We start from the raw sequence: 17,923 nt of genomic DNA on the forward strand, positions 1-17,923 counted from the left end.
ATGAATGCAGCACTATTTAGCCCTTTTAACTCTTAAAGATTACAGTTGAAAGTACAATTTTCAACATTTAATCTAAGAAAATGTGCAACTAAATACTCAAAAATGTGCAAATGTAATTTTTACAAGGTTTCTTTGCAGAAATCTTGCTCTTAAGTAAGTGAGTAACAGGATTGAGTTTATTAGCAGAGAATTAGGAAATATTGTATTTAGCATGCATAAAAAGAGTGAGAAATTTTCCCAAGATGTTCAGGAAGTTCAGATGACATAATTTCCTGTTGAACTTGTAGAATATTCCAAATACTTCCTAAGGGTCATTGTGTTCAGGTAACAGAAAATTAAATATTTTAATGATTAGCTTTCATGCTTAAGTGTATAGTTGCCTGGGACAGGCATTAATAGGTTTTAATAATGTTTTTTTTATCTAAAAGATGCATATAAATTGTTGTGAAGGACACTTTACTTCTTTTTCAAATGTCTTTTAATTTTACTTTATATACATATTTGTAATATTAGAGGGACAGAAGTCACACCACAATCATGGAACCGCCCAAATCTATGTGTAAGCGCTGGACAGGAGTGAGGCTGACCTCAGAGTTCAGCCGCAGTTCGGATAAAACTTAGATGAGTTCGACTCTAGCAGGTTTGCCAAACACAATAATTGTGTGTGTATCTGAGTGTGGGGGTGTTTCTAACCCTCGCTCCTGTTGTGTGCTCCTCTCCAGAACTCATTATTGTGCTGTCTGCTCCTCTACACTGCATATCTGCTGATCTTTTTGGCAGGGTATGGAGCCATGGCCTGGCCCTGTTTCCCAGCTCAGGCAATTTGCTGGTGTGGGAGTCTGGGAGATGCGAGTGGCTGGGTTTCACCTCCAGAAAAGAAAATTAAGAGATCTAATCACATCAGCATGCATCCTGTAATCACTTTTGTTTCTTGAGATTCCTGGGTGCAGAGAAAAGTCACAAAGTTTTTTTTTTTTTTTTTTTTTCCTCCGTGAGCACACAATGTGTTCAGAGTTGGCGAATTAAGGCCAAAAGTTATGTCAATATTTATACCGCGAAGGTTACTTGTATTCAGAGTCAGGTTACGCTGCTCCTTAAGTTGATTTTTTATGCAGAGCATGTGGATTTCATGCCTCTGTGATTGCCAGAGTTTTTTTTTTTTTTAATAGCATCGAGATCATCACCTTTATATACAAGCACTTGCTTTTAAATGCAAAAAAATCAGGGATAGAAAATGTGGACAGAAAAAGGAAATAGCATTTTTTTTCCACCTTTGCTATCATGTAATACAGTGTAACAGTGTAAATATATATATATATATATATATATATATATATATATATATATATATATATATATATATATATATACAGTTAGGGTCATAATTTTACATACGCCTTGCAGAATCTGCAAAATGTTAACAATTAAAAAAAAAATAAGAGGGATTATATAATAAAAATTCCATTTTACATTCAGTGGGCAGTTTAACTGCTCAGGACAAACAAGGGACTCATGAACAGCTATCATAAAAACAGTCGTACATAATCCAGGGAACAACACACAGTATTAAGAATCAAGTGTATGTAAACTTTTGAACTGGTTGATATGTGTAAATCCAGTTAGTATTGTGTCTTGTGGACTATACGTAAATATCTGCAATGTGAAAAAGCTTATTCAGGGCAGAACTAAATAAAAATAATAATTATTAACATTTCACAGATTCTGCAAGGCGTACATAAACTTATGACCCCAACTGTATACACTCATCATTCACTTTAATAGGAACACCTGTACACTTGCTTGTTTATGCAGTTATCCATAAATATCCAATCATGTGGCAGCAGCACAATGCATAAATCATGTATATACTGTACAGGTCAAGAGCTTCAATTAATGTTCACATCAAACATCAGAACGAAGAAAAAGTGAGATCTCTGTGACTTTAACTGTGGCATGGTTGTTGGTGCCAGATGGGCTGGTTTGAGTATTTCAGAGACTGCTGATCTCCTGGGATTTTCACACACAACAGTCTCTAGAATTTTTACAAAATGGAAAAAAACAAAAAGCATTGAGTGAGTGACAGTTCTGTGGGTGGAAACAGCATGTTGATAAGAGAGGTCAGAGGAAAATGGACAGATTGGTTCAAGCTGGCAGGAAGGATACAGTAACTCATATAATTACTCTTTACAGCCGTGATGAGCAGAAAAGCATCTCAGCCTGCACAAAACATCAAACCTTGAGGTGGATGAGGTACAACAGCAGAAGACCACATCGGGTTCCACTCTTGTTAACCAAGAACACGAATTTGAGTCTATCATGGGCACAGACTCACAGAAACTGGACAGTTGAAGATTAGAAAAAAAAAAAAAATCACCTGGTCTTTTTCTGGTCTTCAACTGTCCAGTTTGGGTGAGTCTGTGTCCATGATGGCCTCAGATGCCTTTGATGGTTAATTGTGTGTACAATTCAATGAAGCCATGAGATACTAAATCATAGTCATGAAATTAAATGAATACAATAATGGCAATGTTTTCTGTAAAGACACTTACAGATCACTTAAAATTAATTCATAATTTACTCAGCTTGAAGCGATATTGCAAGAAAACAGGGACAACAGGAGACAGGGACAAACACACACTCAATGGAAGAAATGAATATTGAACATATACTAACATAAATATTAAAAGGTAAAATGTAAGCAATGTCTTTTATACTTTGTCTACCTTTGATTAACGTTTAGATGATTTTCACTTCCTGGCTCCAGTTTTGCATATTTTACTGGTTCCTTTGTTTTCAGAAACCTAAAGCAAATGTCTAGGAATTGATTTTCTCTTCCCAATTCTGCACTTTCACTCATAAACTCTAGCAAAGCCTCTGTGAAATGATTACTCACTGAGAAGTTATTTCAATGTGTTGTCTCTCTCTTTACGAGCAATTTATGATAAACATTTCTCCCCGAATTCCTGTATCTCTCTTTAAAAATGCCATTCCGCTTGGTTTTTGAAGAATGCGTGAGATTGTGGCCTCGCTTCTACCCAAATTCCTCTTTAAAGCTTTCTTGCAGCTTGGCTGTGTGCTCGAGGTATTCACCGAGGGAAGATTACCTAAGCTTCACAATGAATTTAAATTTAAACTTGACAGACGTGTTGAGACGAGGAGAGACGCCAGCTGCGTAGCTGTGATTGGGAAGTGCGGAGACCTGGCTTGACAGGGGCTTGGCATCTCAACCTGATCAACACTGAGTTCAGAGCCACGAAAACTCAAAGAGAAAACACAGTCCTAATTATTCACCACTGTTGATTTTTGAGTTTGCAGGGGTTTTTTCATAAGTTTTAAACAATTCATGATTTTTTTTTTTTTTACAAGTTACAGAAATTAGGCCTTAAAGTTGAAGTTACGATCAGAATTAACACAATACGTTAATTTTTTCTTGCTAATATATCTCATTCTACTGTACGTTGACAACAGCAAATGGCAAAGCGAGAGTCGATTAATAATTTTCTATGTACGTGTGCAACATGGAGCTCCACAACTGCGACAAAGCAACATCTGAATTGAGCTTTTCTCAATTTGGTGTAAATTAACTATAATGCAGTAAAGTGTACAAATCAATAATAAATCGTAAGTAATGTTAACAAAGTAACAAAGTAAGTTAACACATTTTTTGTTTAGACATTTGTTTAACAAAATGTTAACAAATAAAATGAGTTGCTAGCTACTAATGTATAGGATTGGTTGCTGCCACATAGCCCCGCCTCTTTATGTAGATAAAGTTCTTTGTGCCACTTGCCACGCCCACTTTGGTTTTCCAATATACACTTTGCGTAATCAATATAAAGCAACATCTCTGCTTAAACATGAATGACTTCCAACCCAGAGTGAAGGCAGGGTTAGGGGCGGGGCTAGCTTTTGCATGAAGCTGAACTCAATCCATTGCTTTCGTTTTTATAAATTCATGACCATATCTCTGTGTAGTGTCCAGACCTAAAGGGAAAGACAGTCCGTGTGTTTGTATAAGACTTTTCTCTATCTCTATCAGGTACAACTGATCCACTACAACCACGAGCTCTACACTAATTATACAGAAGCTGCAAAGAGTCCAAACGGCTTGGTGATAGTGTCTATATTCATGAAGGTAAGTACTCCACATCTGGAAAGTAAGCACCGCTGAATGCATACGCTAAAGATGCTTAATGTTGGATGTTTCTGATTGCCATGTTTTCACTGCACTCATCTAAACAGAATTATAGTGCATGTATTCTCTGCACGGCTGGAGGAAAAAAACACTTTGACGGGAAATGGTGGGATGTCAATAATCCTTTTGTGAAATAAATTATTTCAGCAGTTGAAGGTCAGTATGTGTGTGCGTGAAAAAAAATCTCTATGCCACAGGAACAATTAGCCATGCAATTATCCAGCTGCACCTAAACAAGTTGTTCGCTATCTTCCTGTCAGTCCAGGAGCACGAGGTTATGAAACAGCTTTCACTCGCTCTCATAAATAGCAGTTCAAAGAAATATCTGCAGAGCCGTGATGGACTGGCGCCATTTTCTCCCCCGGAATGAAAGTTCATGTTAAACTAATTAGACTGCCAGTGTCAATCTGGGGCTCAAGCGTCATCACCTGGACATGACTGCGATCATTCATCTGCACCTTGGTGTGTGTTTAGCTCAGTATGAGACAGGTGAGGTTATCATATCAAGAGCTGCAGTATGTGTGAACTGGCCAGCTATACTCTGTAATAATACACAACCTGAGATCTAAACTCCATGCTAATACACTCCATGCTAATACACTCTACCTAACACCTCTCCATAAGCCACAGGCTGTGTTCAAAGTTATGTCAGTATTTACACAGGGAAAGTTCCTCGTATTCAGAATCGGGTTATGCACCTGCTTAAGACCACTTTCTGGGCTTCACATTCAGATTATTAAAATCACCTGCATGTAGTTCAGGTTGCCAGATTTTATTGGAGTAGACCATCACCATTAAACTCAAACACTTGCCTTTAAACCAGAAACATTGGATGCAGTCTCCTCTAAATAATACTCGCACACTATTTGAAGGATAAGCTGACCAAGCACTCATCTGCTACACTTACAGCTCTCTTCGTTAGTCAATTCATCATTTTATTCCAAAATATTTCAGTCCTCAAGATCATTAATATCTTAATAAGATATTTAAGATAATTAAGATAATTAAGATAATTAAGATGCATCCTTTCTGATGTCTGTGCGAAAAAGTAGAGAAAAATGAGCTTATGCCCCAAGTCAGAATTGTGCGTAACCGAGACACACCTCTGAAACTTCTGAGCAGCTCTTAGATCAGTAATGTCAGAGGTACGAGTACTGATAGATTAATAGACTACAGACTAAACTAATAGGCTGGTACACATAAGATATGAGATCAGAACTTCACACTAAATGAAACCTGCACTCAATAGTAGTACACTACATGAGTTCACGCTCCATCGCAACATAATATATAAGACTTACAGTACATACGATGACACTATTATGAAATCAGCCTGCCATTGTAATGCATTATAACATTCCCCACTGTAATAAATGACATAATATTCCCACTCTGTATTAATACACTAAACACACTGCATGAGCTGTATATTAAATACTAACACTAAAACTGTATGATAAACTTATCCACATTAAATACTACAGCACAGGAGGAGATCCAAACCTAATTCCAGTACACTTTATGAGATCCATGCGAAATGCTAATACATTACAGGACATCCATAACACTAATAGGATGATGCCAAGACATGATCATTTGTTACAGAGCAGTTAAAGATAAGAACAACATGAACTTAAAGCTTTGTGACGACAGATGGCAGTTCATGAAAATGTTATAGTCATTTGTCATGGTTATAAATGTTAGAGTCATACTGTCATTTTCTTCATAATGGCACTCTGGCTTGCTTTTTCTTTAGATGAATGTCTCCTCGGATGCCGCGTAAAACATTTCGGTACAGATTTACAGCATCATGAAGCATTAGTGGCTGGTGCTTTTCTTATACGCCCAGGCGTTATTATTTTTTTGTCTTTTTCCCGCGGAAGTCCTCCTTTATCATTGCTATAATTGTAAGGGATCACACAGCGAGTTCAGTGGCATTTTCCCCGCAGGCAGGGTTGAGGAGCTGATTCCCATCCTTACATGAGTCAGCCTGCGGGTCGCTTTCTCAGCCCTGCCTCATGCTGCGTTCACTGTCAAGGCACCCGGCTGCCAGGAAGGACTCCCCCCTGAGTATAAGTGGTATGAGCTGGCACCCGAGCTCGCCGTCACAAAGCCCAAGGACATTAAAATGTGCACAGTCACTGTCACACATACAGACACAAAATGGAGTAGGAGGAAAATGTATTATGTTCAGTTATAAGAACATTGAGACCTCTCCTGTTTTTTGTTTCATTTTCCTTTTTTTTTTTTTTTTACGTCTTGGAAGAGCGTATCTTTTTTCACATATTGTAGCCTGTTTTTGATACAATACGTATGAGTTACTATAGATATTATAACTTAGTTATAATCATTTATAAGTCATATTTGTGAGCTCGAAGTAAGAAATCATTTAAAGAGCAATAAACAATACTGAAACCAAAACCGGGTTTCTTTCCGAGATTATAGAGTTATGCGTATCCCTACAGTATAATGCATTATATTAACAATTCATAACGCTTAATAAGCATTGCTGTAGAGTGTAATGCATTTTCAGGAATAATCATAAAAATGTGTGTTCCTATGAATGCATTATGATGTATAGTGCTTATAGTTAATTATATATTCTGTATGACCTTTACAGGAAGCGTAAAGAAATAATGAATGCCATGTCTATAATGAATAACTTATAGATACGACTTCATAACAATGTCTATGCTTTATTATGAATTGACTGAATTGCACTGTAATGCATTATGACTGACTAAAACTGAAATGAATTGTGTTACAAACACCACTTACAGTATGATGCGTTATATTAACAATTCATAATGCATAATAATCATTGCTATAAAGTGCAATGCACTTTCAGGAATAATTATAAAAATGAGTATAATGCCTTATGAATGCGTTGTAATGTTCATAGTTAATTATACGTACTGTACTGTAGAAAGTGTTAACAAGAAATGACGAGTGTCATATCTATAATGAGTTATAAATACATTCATAATGTGTTATAATACATTGACAAGACATTATACAATGATAACCTTGACTTGATAATGCTTTAACTGCTTTATGGATTGACTGAATTGCTTTATAATGCATTATGAATGACTCAAACTGAAACACAATTTCTTTGCTATTAGCATTATAATGTGTTACAAATATTACTTGTACTACATTATAGTAACAATTAATAATACGTAATAAACAATGCTTTATCATGAAGTACATTTTCATAAATAAGTATATTAATGAGTATAATGCCTTATGAATGATAATAATTCATCATGAACATGTTCATAGTTAATTATACACATATATGACCTTAATAGAAAGCTGTAAATAAATTTGTAATTTATGTTGTAATACATTTATAAGACATAACTCATTGTTAATTATATTATGAAAATTCTTTACACTTCATATGTTTCCATTGCATTACGAATTGGCTGAAATGCATTATAATGCATTATGAATGACTCAAAGTGAAACTGAGTTTCTTTGCTAGTAGAATTATAATGTGTTACAAACAATATTTATAATGCATGATGTACATACTACATAATAAACATTAGTAAAAAGTATAATGCATTTTCAGGAATAATTATAACAATGTGTATAATGTCTTATAATGTGTCATAAATGTGTTCATAGTTAATTATATATAATTATATAAATTATAAATGCAATTCATTTTATAGCATTGTTTATGATGCATGATGAATTGTTAATAGTAGTTAATAGTAGATATTGTTAACGTAATAGAAACATAGCATATAGCATATATTTGCTATAACATAATATATATTACAATAGTTATAAATTATTGTAGACATTATAAAATATTCATAACCATTCATGAGTAGCTCTAGTTCACAAGTAGTGCTCTACGCGAAACATATTTTAAAAAATGATACTTAAACATAAATCATTTACAATATTATTTATCGAAATTGAATCAAGTCCATAATTACACTTTGAACACTAAATAAGAAAGTCAACTGTAGTGCAGTTATTAACATACATAAAACAATTAATAACAGATTAAAAGTGAGTTTCTTTGTTATTAGCATTTCTAATGTTACAAACGAATGTTAATAATTTATAATGAATAATAAACATTGCTATAAATTGTATAACCTTTTTATAAATAATTATCACAATGAGTATAATGCCTTATGGATGTATTATAACTTGTTAGGAATATGTTCATAGTTTATTATATTCTGTATATGCGAAAAGAACAGGCGATAAAGACATTTATACAGAAGTAGAGGGTTGAATTATTAGAAAAGGGAGTGTTTGGTGGTCAAAGCTGACTTTGCTTTTTTTTTTTTTTTTTCCCCCAACTGAAATGTTTCTGAAATGAAAAACCCAGAACACTGTGAAACATCTTTAAGAGGCTTTTGGTTCTTCAAGGCCAGTTGTGCAGATGAGACGCTAAAAAGTGATGAGTTGTATCAGTGAAGCGCATTTCATTCTGTCTAATCAGACAAACTGCCTGAAGTCATTTCATTTAGTGGCTTATAAGGAGTCAGTAAAAGTGCCGCAGCTCTCTTCAGATACATTACCGTGGCTCTATCGGTAGGTAAAAGCAAGCGGAGGAAAGCTGCATGGCTAACACTTCAACTGTTTTAAAGTGAATGCTGTAAAACTCTTAACAACATCTCATCCTCATTTCTCTTTCTCCATCTTCCACCCCTCCTCCCCCCCCCTTCCCCCCTTCCCCCTTTCTCTGCTGCTTTTCTAATTCCAGATATCCGAGACTTCAAATTCCTTTCTGAATCGGATGTTGAACAGAGATACCATCACTAGAATAACATATAAGAGTAAGTGAAAGGCGCACGCCTCCAGACGAAGGCCTGACGTGAATCATTGCAGCCTTGCTTTTATTAGAAGTAATGGAAAATCCAAAGCTGCATCTCTCAGGTGGAGTGCTTTGACACACTTGTAATAAGAGGTACAAAATTGTTTGCAGATTTTAAATAAGATCTAAAACCTCTACAGGAAACTGCTTAATGGGGCTTGAAGAAGTTTTCCATTTGAATTCCACTCCATCCGAAAATGGCCAACCATATTATAAAAGGCTGTGTTTTACCTCAGTACAACACTCTAATATAGTATTTGTTTTTATGAAAGTTTTCTTTTAAATATGTACAATTATTAAAAAGAAAATTAAACACCTGAGGTGGGCTGTTGTAGGAAAATAATCAACAATGGCACAATGATGCGTAACAGTGCAAAGCGGTGTTACTGTTACCAACCCGATGCTGATTATTTTACAACAACAACACATCCTGATTCCTCTTAGTCCACAGCCAATTTGCCAACACTAATGATTTTATTTATTAAAGAATGACTTGATACTTTTTATCCGGTTATTGTTACATTTAATGCTGTGGAACGTCCACATAAGTTCCTGTTCTCTCTCACACTATAGCAGACCTCTTTTTTTTCCTAATCTCCTTACTGACAAATGTTACCAACAAATCACCACTTCTCTGTCCTGAAGACGTCAGAAAACTTAAAGTTACAACTTCACTTCTGACACTGGAGACTCCTTCCATAAATACTAAATAAACGTCTCGTCTTCAGAACAGAACTCTTCACGATGTCAGTGATTATGTAAACTGAATGAACATATGCTTATAAAATGTTTATATTCGCTATAATGTAAGTGATAACAGGAACTGACTTGTCTTCCAGATGTACGAGCATAACTATAAATGGATAAAAAAATGTATGATGCATCATTCTAAAGTCAATATTATCAGTGTTGGCAAATCGCTGTGGGATGAGAAGAACAGAACACTTTGGGATGTGTGGTTACTGGAAAATAATCAACTTCGCTTCACATCTGGTCACATCAAACCACCCTGCTGTTGATTAGTTTCCTATAACAGCACACCCCCACCTGTGTTATTCCTTACCTAATGATTAACATTCCCTCTATTAACGGGTTATGAACATGTTATAAGCTCATTAGTCAATAAGCTTAAGTCATATTATTTGTCAAGTTTTCTTAGGATAGTTGAGAGTTCTTGCTTTCTGAAAAGGTTCTACTTGAAAGTATCTAGAACCTTCTGTTGTAGGTTTTAAGGGTTAGTCCATAGAGACAAACCACAGAATACTCTATAATGCTATATGCATGTTTTTTCCCTAAGAGTGAAAAGAAGTGCTAAATCATATTAAAGTAATTTCTCCAATGTGATAAAAAGTGAAATATGTATTTTTTTGTTTGTTTGTTTGTTTGTTTTCTAAATTCAGATCAGAGCCTGCTTTTTGTTAGGAATATTTCATAGTCTGTACACACACCCACCCACACACACAACACACACACACACACATGCATTCTCCATGGTATCAGTCTTGTGTGTGTGAAAAAAGAGCTCGGTAATTGAACTAATAAGGGTGCAAGGCGAGGAGTGTGTGAAGAGAGGAGTACACTGACTCCTGGTGGCTCGCACGCGCCTCTCGGGCTTCAGTGGTGCGTGAACGTGGGCTGTTGATGTCTCTGAAACTCTGCTCTGAGTACTGCAACAGAAGTGTGGGCCTTGACAGAATTCATAACCACCCCCTCCAGTCCAGCAGGCTGCCCTCGCCCGAGGCCTTCACCGCGCCGTCCGCCGTGCTGGCATGCATTTTTCAGACCCAGTCCCACAACTTCGGATTCAAACGGAATTATTTATGCCACAAAACTATCCAAGTTCAGTGCACTATCTGTCCTGGATTCACGCACCGATTTTATTTGATTTAATTTATTTTGCACAGCGCTAATCAACGTGGGGAAAATATAATGCACTGCCTTTCTCGGTCTGACTCGAGTCACAGCTTATTACTCGTCTGTTGTCAAGAGAGGAGAGCGCCAATATGTTTCACACAAGCACAACGCCGTATTATCTAATGGAAGCCTGGTATTGTGAAACATGTCAAAACAATTCAGCAGCCATCCGGTAAGCCGCCGCCACAGGCACAGCTTCTGCCTCGGTGACAAGAACGGTGACAAGCCAAATTGCTAGGTTTGAACAATGATTTAATCCAAACAAAATAGTTATTCCTAACAAGCAGGAGAGGTAAAGATACAACAACAACTGATAGCTGTTACTACTACTACTACTACTACTACTTCTATTATTATTATTATTATTATTTTATTATTATTATTATTATTATTTGTAGATGATGCTTATTTACTATCTGGGCTAAATATCGAGGAGGTGTATCCCGAGACATCGAGTTTCATCACCTACGAAGGATCGATGACTATCCCTCCATGTTTTGAGACTGCGACATGGATTCTCATGAACAAGCCAATATACGTCACAAAAATGCAGGTAAATACACAAAGACTCCATCATCATCATCATCATCATCATGATCACCAGGCATCATTATTAATGCTCAGGTTATAGAAATTTTAAATGCTGTTGTTAACTTACGTATGATTACATATTATTAATATTAAATAACGTATTTATATAGACAAGTATTAGCCAGAGTGCTGCCCGTTTAAATTTGACCTTTAAATTTAAATCTGAAACCTTTCTGAAAGGCAATTTAAATGATTGATAAAAATGTATGATGTAGTAACAAGTAAAAAAATTTATTAATTAATTAATTTAATTAATTAGTACTTCAACATGCTAGCATAGCAAACGTAAACTAGTGTACTTTTACTCAAGTATACATAGGAAGGCTAGTATATTAAATGCAAACTAGTGCATATCTCTCAATGTATACTTCTACATGCTAAAATATATAAAGGCTTCCCAGTATATCAAAAGTAACCTAGTGTACTTATTTCCGAGTGCAATTAGACATGCTAGTATATCATCATTAACCTAGTATACTTCTTTCCAGGTATACTTCCAGTAAACATTTGTTTCCAAGTATGCTAGTACAGTATATCAAAAGTGACCTAGTGTACTTATTTCCAAGTGCACCTAGACATGTATGTAAAATAATAAACTAGTTTACCTTTCCTGAAGTATACTTAGAAATACTACTAGATCAAAATTAACTTAGTACACATCTCTCCATGTATACTTAGACATGATAATATATGAAATGTGCACTTCTCTTTAAGTTTACTTAGAAAAACTACTGTATCAAAAGTACCCTAGTACACTACTTTCCGAGTCAACTTTGGTATGGAAAGATGGCAAAAGTAAACTAGTATACTTCTTTCCAGGTATACTTGCTAGTATATCAACAGTAGTCTGTTTCCAAGTATACTTAGACAGGCTAGTATATGAAAAGTAACCTAGTGTACTTTGTTCCAAGTGCACTTAGACATGCTCATATATCAAAAGTACACTGTCACAGTGAACCTTTATTCAAGTATGCTTAGAAATACTACAATATCAAATTAAACTAGTGTCTTATTTTCATTATTGTAATTATGCCCCTGTATGCTAGTTTATTTAATCTAAATTAAATTAACATATCTGTTTTAAAGTACACTTAGAAATGCTAGTATACTGTAACACACTGTACTTCTCTCTAAGATTAAAAAAAAATCAGGTAATTAGAAGTAACTTTCATAACTGTAATTCTACAAGTACATCTAAAAGTGTGGTACTTACTTAACTTTAAGTAATCCTAGATAGTATAGTTTACCAACAGTAATCTAGAGTACTTCATTCCATGTATGTTTAGTCTTGCTAGTATCAAAAGTGCACTAACAGTGTAAGTTTCTGCAAATATACATGGAAATACTACTATATCGAAGTAGCCTAGATTACTTCTTTCAAAGTGATGTGACATTAAAAGTACTTGTTATGTACTTTAAGTATGCTTATTTGTATTAGTATATAAACAGTTTACTTTTTTTCAAGTTCTATTAGCCATGCTAGTATATCAAAAGTACAGTTCACCTTGTTTATTTCTCTTCAAATATACTTAGGAATGCTCCTATTTTAAAAGTGTACTTCTTTCCAAGTATTTTTGTACAGTATATGCTATGCATGTCAAAATAAAAGTACACGTTGACATGCTAGTATATCAAACACACTGTACACTGTGAGTTAGAAAGTAAAACACAAAAACAAAAATAATTTAAAATGGTCTTTGTGAAAGTAGCCCTAAATATTTAGTATCATCAGAAATATGTGACTTAAATTCCCTTTAAGTATACTTAGATAGTATATCAAACGTAAACAAGCATACTTTTTCTAATACATACTTAGAAATTAGAGTATATTAAACCTCAGTTAAGAGTTCTGACACTGTCAACAACTGCAAAATTGTAAATTTTACTATAACATCCCATGAATTTTCAATAATTTACAGTAATATGGTGATACATTCTATTTCTAGTAAATGACAGGAATCCGGCTTTCTTAAGAAGAATTGTGGGATTGTTCTTCAACTGTTTTTGTTTCATTTGTGTTAAAGCCATGCATGGCACACTTTTAGAAATCTTTATTATATATGTTATGGAAGAGTTGTATACAGTGAAAATATCTTAGCAAGTGAAAATATCTTGAATATAGTCAAATGTATCTAGTATTAAATATAAACTTATTTCTAGACATGTTTACTAATTTCAAGCTGTAAATTTTCTTATTCTATTGGCGGATGATTTTACTTATTTCTCGAAATAAATGTTTCAAATAAGCAAAATTGTCTTATATTATATATCTTAAATATCTTATATTATTGTAATTGTAGTCTTATTGTAATCTTATTGTAATACTAGATCAATTTGACTATATTCAAGATCTACTTGCTAAGGTAGAATTTGTTTGCAGTGTAAAGGTCCAAGAGGGTTTTATTATTATTATTATTATTATTATTATTATTATTATTTTAATTTTTTAGGTAGGATACATTGGACACTGCAAAAAAATGACAGCAACTAAAAATCTCTAGAATCTCATCACATTTATCTAGTATTTCCTATTATAAGATTACAATAAACCAAATATAAGATTATAAAACCTATTTCTAGATTTTTTTTACTCATTTCAAGCTTGAAATTGTCTTATTCTATTGGAAGCTAATTTTGCTTATTTCAAGCATTCAAGCATTTCTAGAAAGAAGAAAAATTATCAATAGAATAAGACAAGCTTGAAATGAGTAAATGTGTTTAGAAATAGGATTAATGGCCTTAAGTTTGTTTTGTAGTAGTCCCATAATGAGAAATATTAGATCAATTTTATTCAAGACATCTTCACTTGCTAAGATATAATTTTTGCTAATTAGATGTGAAGTTTTGCCAATTATTCTAAGTTTTCTCTGAACTGGAAAATTACAGCTTTTTGTAGTAAGTATACTTTTCTACTGAGATGGAAATATTGTGTTGTATGGTTCTACACATGAACTACTTTAGATCTTCTTATTTTCAGAATCAGAATATCTTTATTTTGTATAATATACTAAACAGACCAGACAAGTACATAAATAACAAATATTCAAGAAAATGTACATTTAACTAAGGGAAATTTTAAATCAAAATAGAATAATAGATTTAAAAAGATTAGATATAAAGAAACATTTGTGAAAGTAACCAAAAGATGAAGAAGTGAAAATGTATACGTACAATTAGAGTCTGAGGAAATAGAAATAAAATAGCTATTGTTTACAGTATGTTACAGAATGATATGTAGTGTTGTGCAGGGATGCATTGTGCTGCAGAGGAGTTCGAGTGTATGTGGTATACTGCGTATGTAGTACAGCAAAGCAGACGTGTGTCCTTGCTTCATCCCTGCAGATGCACTCCATGCGGCTGCTCAGCCAGAACCAGCCTTCGCAGATCTTCCTCAGCATGAGTGATAACGTGCGTCCGGTCCAGCCTCTGAACAACCGCTGCATCCGCACCAACATCAACTTCAGCATGCAGGGCAAGGACTGTCCCAACAACAGGGCCCAGAAGCTGCAGTACCGAGGTCAGTGTGTGACTTTTCTCCTGAAACGACTCAAAAACGCAGCCAAATCAAAGCCGACCTTGTCCGTTTGAGATCATCGGATATTACCACATCATGAATGCGTCTTCTAAGCCTTAAAATCTTTCCACGTTTCAAATCTAGAATCGATAGAACATTGTTAATAAACAGGAATGATTCGTTTTCAGAAGTGGCGTGAGGTTCGAGAGGTCTCACTAATACACCTTGTCACCCGAGGAGTCTGTTTTCTCCTCACAGGTTGTCTGCAGTCTATTTTCCCTCCTATATAGACAAAATATTTTCACTGAAACAAATTAAAAATCTCTTTTTTTCATATACCCCCTGAAGTAATGCACTGAGAAGAACTCAGTGACTCTGACTATCCTGATCACAGCATTTATTTTCTCTTTTTTTTTTCTTGTATCCAATTTGTTTGAGCTCTTTGAACTCCCCACCTGCGAGAGTAAAGAAAGATTTCCTTTTTAATTGCATTCGGTGTTTAAACATGTAAATATCACGACTCTGAAGGAAAAGAAAATACATCTAATTAGATGTGGTTAAGCAGCTGGTACTGCGGGAATGTGCGCTTTTGTAAAACTGACGATCGCAGTGCCATTTAGCTTTTGTAACTCGTAAACAGTAAACTTTTGTTTTTAGCATTTTTTTTCTCAGGCAACAATCACGTTTTTTTATACGGTTCCTTGGCTGACAGGCTGCATTTTGCTTTTTTAATTCGAATGAGCAAATATACAAAATGTAGCTAACTAGCATCCATTCTAATAGCACTGGGACATTAAGGACATTCTAATGATTGACTTAAATGCATTTTTTAATTTATAATTTCAATATGTAATTTGGCTAACAGTGTTTTATGTTCAAAGTGACTCAGTCAATCAATATCACAATGTGATTGAAAATTTAAAGATAAATGAATGACAGAGCTTACTTTTCTTCTTCTCATGACCTTCAGGAAATTAGGACGATGCAATTTCCTGTTTATGGAATATTCCAAAATGTTTCATAGGGGTGAAAGTGTTATGAAATGTGCATTTTTCATAACCTATAATGAATGACACCATGAATATAAGTTGTTGCCAAGGTTACCTGTGTTTACTTTTATATACATATATTTGTAAATGTAATAGTGTATATGCTAAATGAATGTTACATTTAAGCTTGAGGTGATGATTTTTTTTTTCTAAAATTAAATATATCACATTATAAATGGATCGCTTTTAAACCCTTATTTATTCGTAGGTAAGCCGTGTGGGTCATGACTCAACTCACATGGCTTACCTGTGAATAAATCCAGATTTCATGGCGCCTCAGCAGAGAAAATGTGTCCAAACTGAGTTATCTGTTTCAGATTGCAGTCATTTCTAGCAGGTATCTCACACCAGATATTCATGGAAGACTGAGAGATTTGAAGTTTTTTTTTTTTTCAGTCAGATCTTATTATTATATTTCTTTTTTCCAATACAGTGAATGAATGGCTGCTGAAATAGACCCCTTTCATGGATGAGCCCAAATATAAAACAAGACACCGAGAGGGGGGAAAAAAGGATGAAAGACGGCGGAGGAGCAGAACGGACTCTAGACTGCATCACATTTGTCCTGCCAGATAGTCATGACATTGTAAAGGGAAAAAAAAGAGAAAAAAAATAATAAATAATAACTTCAATAAGAAGAGACTTTGGCAAAAAAGACTCTGTTTCATACATCAGCTCAAAACCAGTGAAGTACAAATAGGTTTTGATACTTTTTTTGGTGAAAAAAAAAGAAAAAAAGCGAAACCATACAAAAATTGAAATATTTATTTCATATTCACTTCACAAAATGGAACTCAAGATGTCTTTTTAACCTTTGTACATATGGATCCCTTACTGCAAAGCGTTCAAACCTTCAACAACAGGATGGACATTAAGCTGGAGACTGAAAGTGGGAGCATCCTCATAACTGCATTGTCTTAATCATAACTCCGGGACACAGCGGAGAGGACGAGAGAACGAGAGAACGAAAGAACGAAAGGATGAGAGGACGACAGGATGACAGGATGACGGCTGCCGCGCTAATGACACTACAGAGGAATGTACATGAAAGCTGTTTTTGAGGCACAATGAGGGTTCTGGCCTTGTAAATAGAATTATTCATGCTGAAAATTAACATGTAAAGATACAAATAAACATTAAAAAAGAATATATCAGAGGGAAAAATAACTGAAAAAAAAGCGTTGAATATTTTATGCTTGGCACACTGAATTTCTGGAGGAGAGCTGATGCCTTTTTTTCTGTTTTATTGTTTACAATGGTCCTACACTGTGTTTGTTTAATGTTATCGGCCCAATAAATGTGTTTGGAACGTCCATTTTGGTAATTACGTTTCAGTGTTTTCACATATTAATCATGGAAAATGTATTTTATGGTCCTGTGGAGTGATGGTTATCTAAAAAAATTAATCTTTTGTTATGTGTTTATATTTATTTATTTATTTTGCTTTTTTTCCTTGTTAATTTTGTTTTATTTTTATTTCACACATTTTCATTCACTATCTATCTATCTATCTATCTATCTATCTATCTGTTTATTCACTTGTTTATCTATCTATCTCTCTATTAACTCATTTATTCTTTTTTTGTATGAATGTGCTATCTTGTTCTTTTCATTTGTATTTCATTATTATCATGTATTAATTAATTTATTTATTTATACATGCATTAATTCTTTTATTTTATTTTTTTTCTTATATCTTTGCTAATTTTTATTTTATTATTATTATTATTATTATTATTATTATTATTATTTGTTTTATTTTATTTCCTGAAAGTGCTACTTGTTTTATTTCCAAACTGCAGCATCCCCAT

At 34.3% G+C, this 17,923-nt stretch overlaps 1 protein-coding gene across 1 annotated transcript in view; it reads left to right on the forward strand.

Moving 5' to 3' along the window:
* ca10a (carbonic anhydrase Xa) overlaps positions 1 to 17,611 on the forward strand; it is a 191,986-nt gene extending 174,375 nt beyond the window's left edge. The window contains exons 5-9 of the mRNA XM_026914735.3: positions 4,040 to 4,135; positions 8,934 to 9,006; positions 11,357 to 11,511; positions 14,892 to 15,066; positions 16,546 to 17,611. Of these exons, the coding sequence (XP_026770536.1) occupies positions 4,040 to 4,135; positions 8,934 to 9,006; positions 11,357 to 11,511; positions 14,892 to 15,066; positions 16,546 to 16,568 (522 nt within the window). The 3' untranslated portion in view covers positions 16,569 to 17,611. The remainder of the gene's footprint in view (positions 1 to 4,039; positions 4,136 to 8,933; positions 9,007 to 11,356; positions 11,512 to 14,891; positions 15,067 to 16,545) is intronic.
* Positions 17,612 to 17,923: the final 312 nt, after the last annotated feature.

This window comes from Pangasianodon hypophthalmus, chromosome 12 (assembly GCF_027358585.1).
Source record: "Pangasianodon hypophthalmus isolate fPanHyp1 chromosome 12, fPanHyp1.pri, whole genome shotgun sequence".
Lineage (NCBI taxonomy): Eukaryota > Metazoa > Chordata > Actinopteri > Siluriformes > Pangasiidae > Pangasianodon > Pangasianodon hypophthalmus.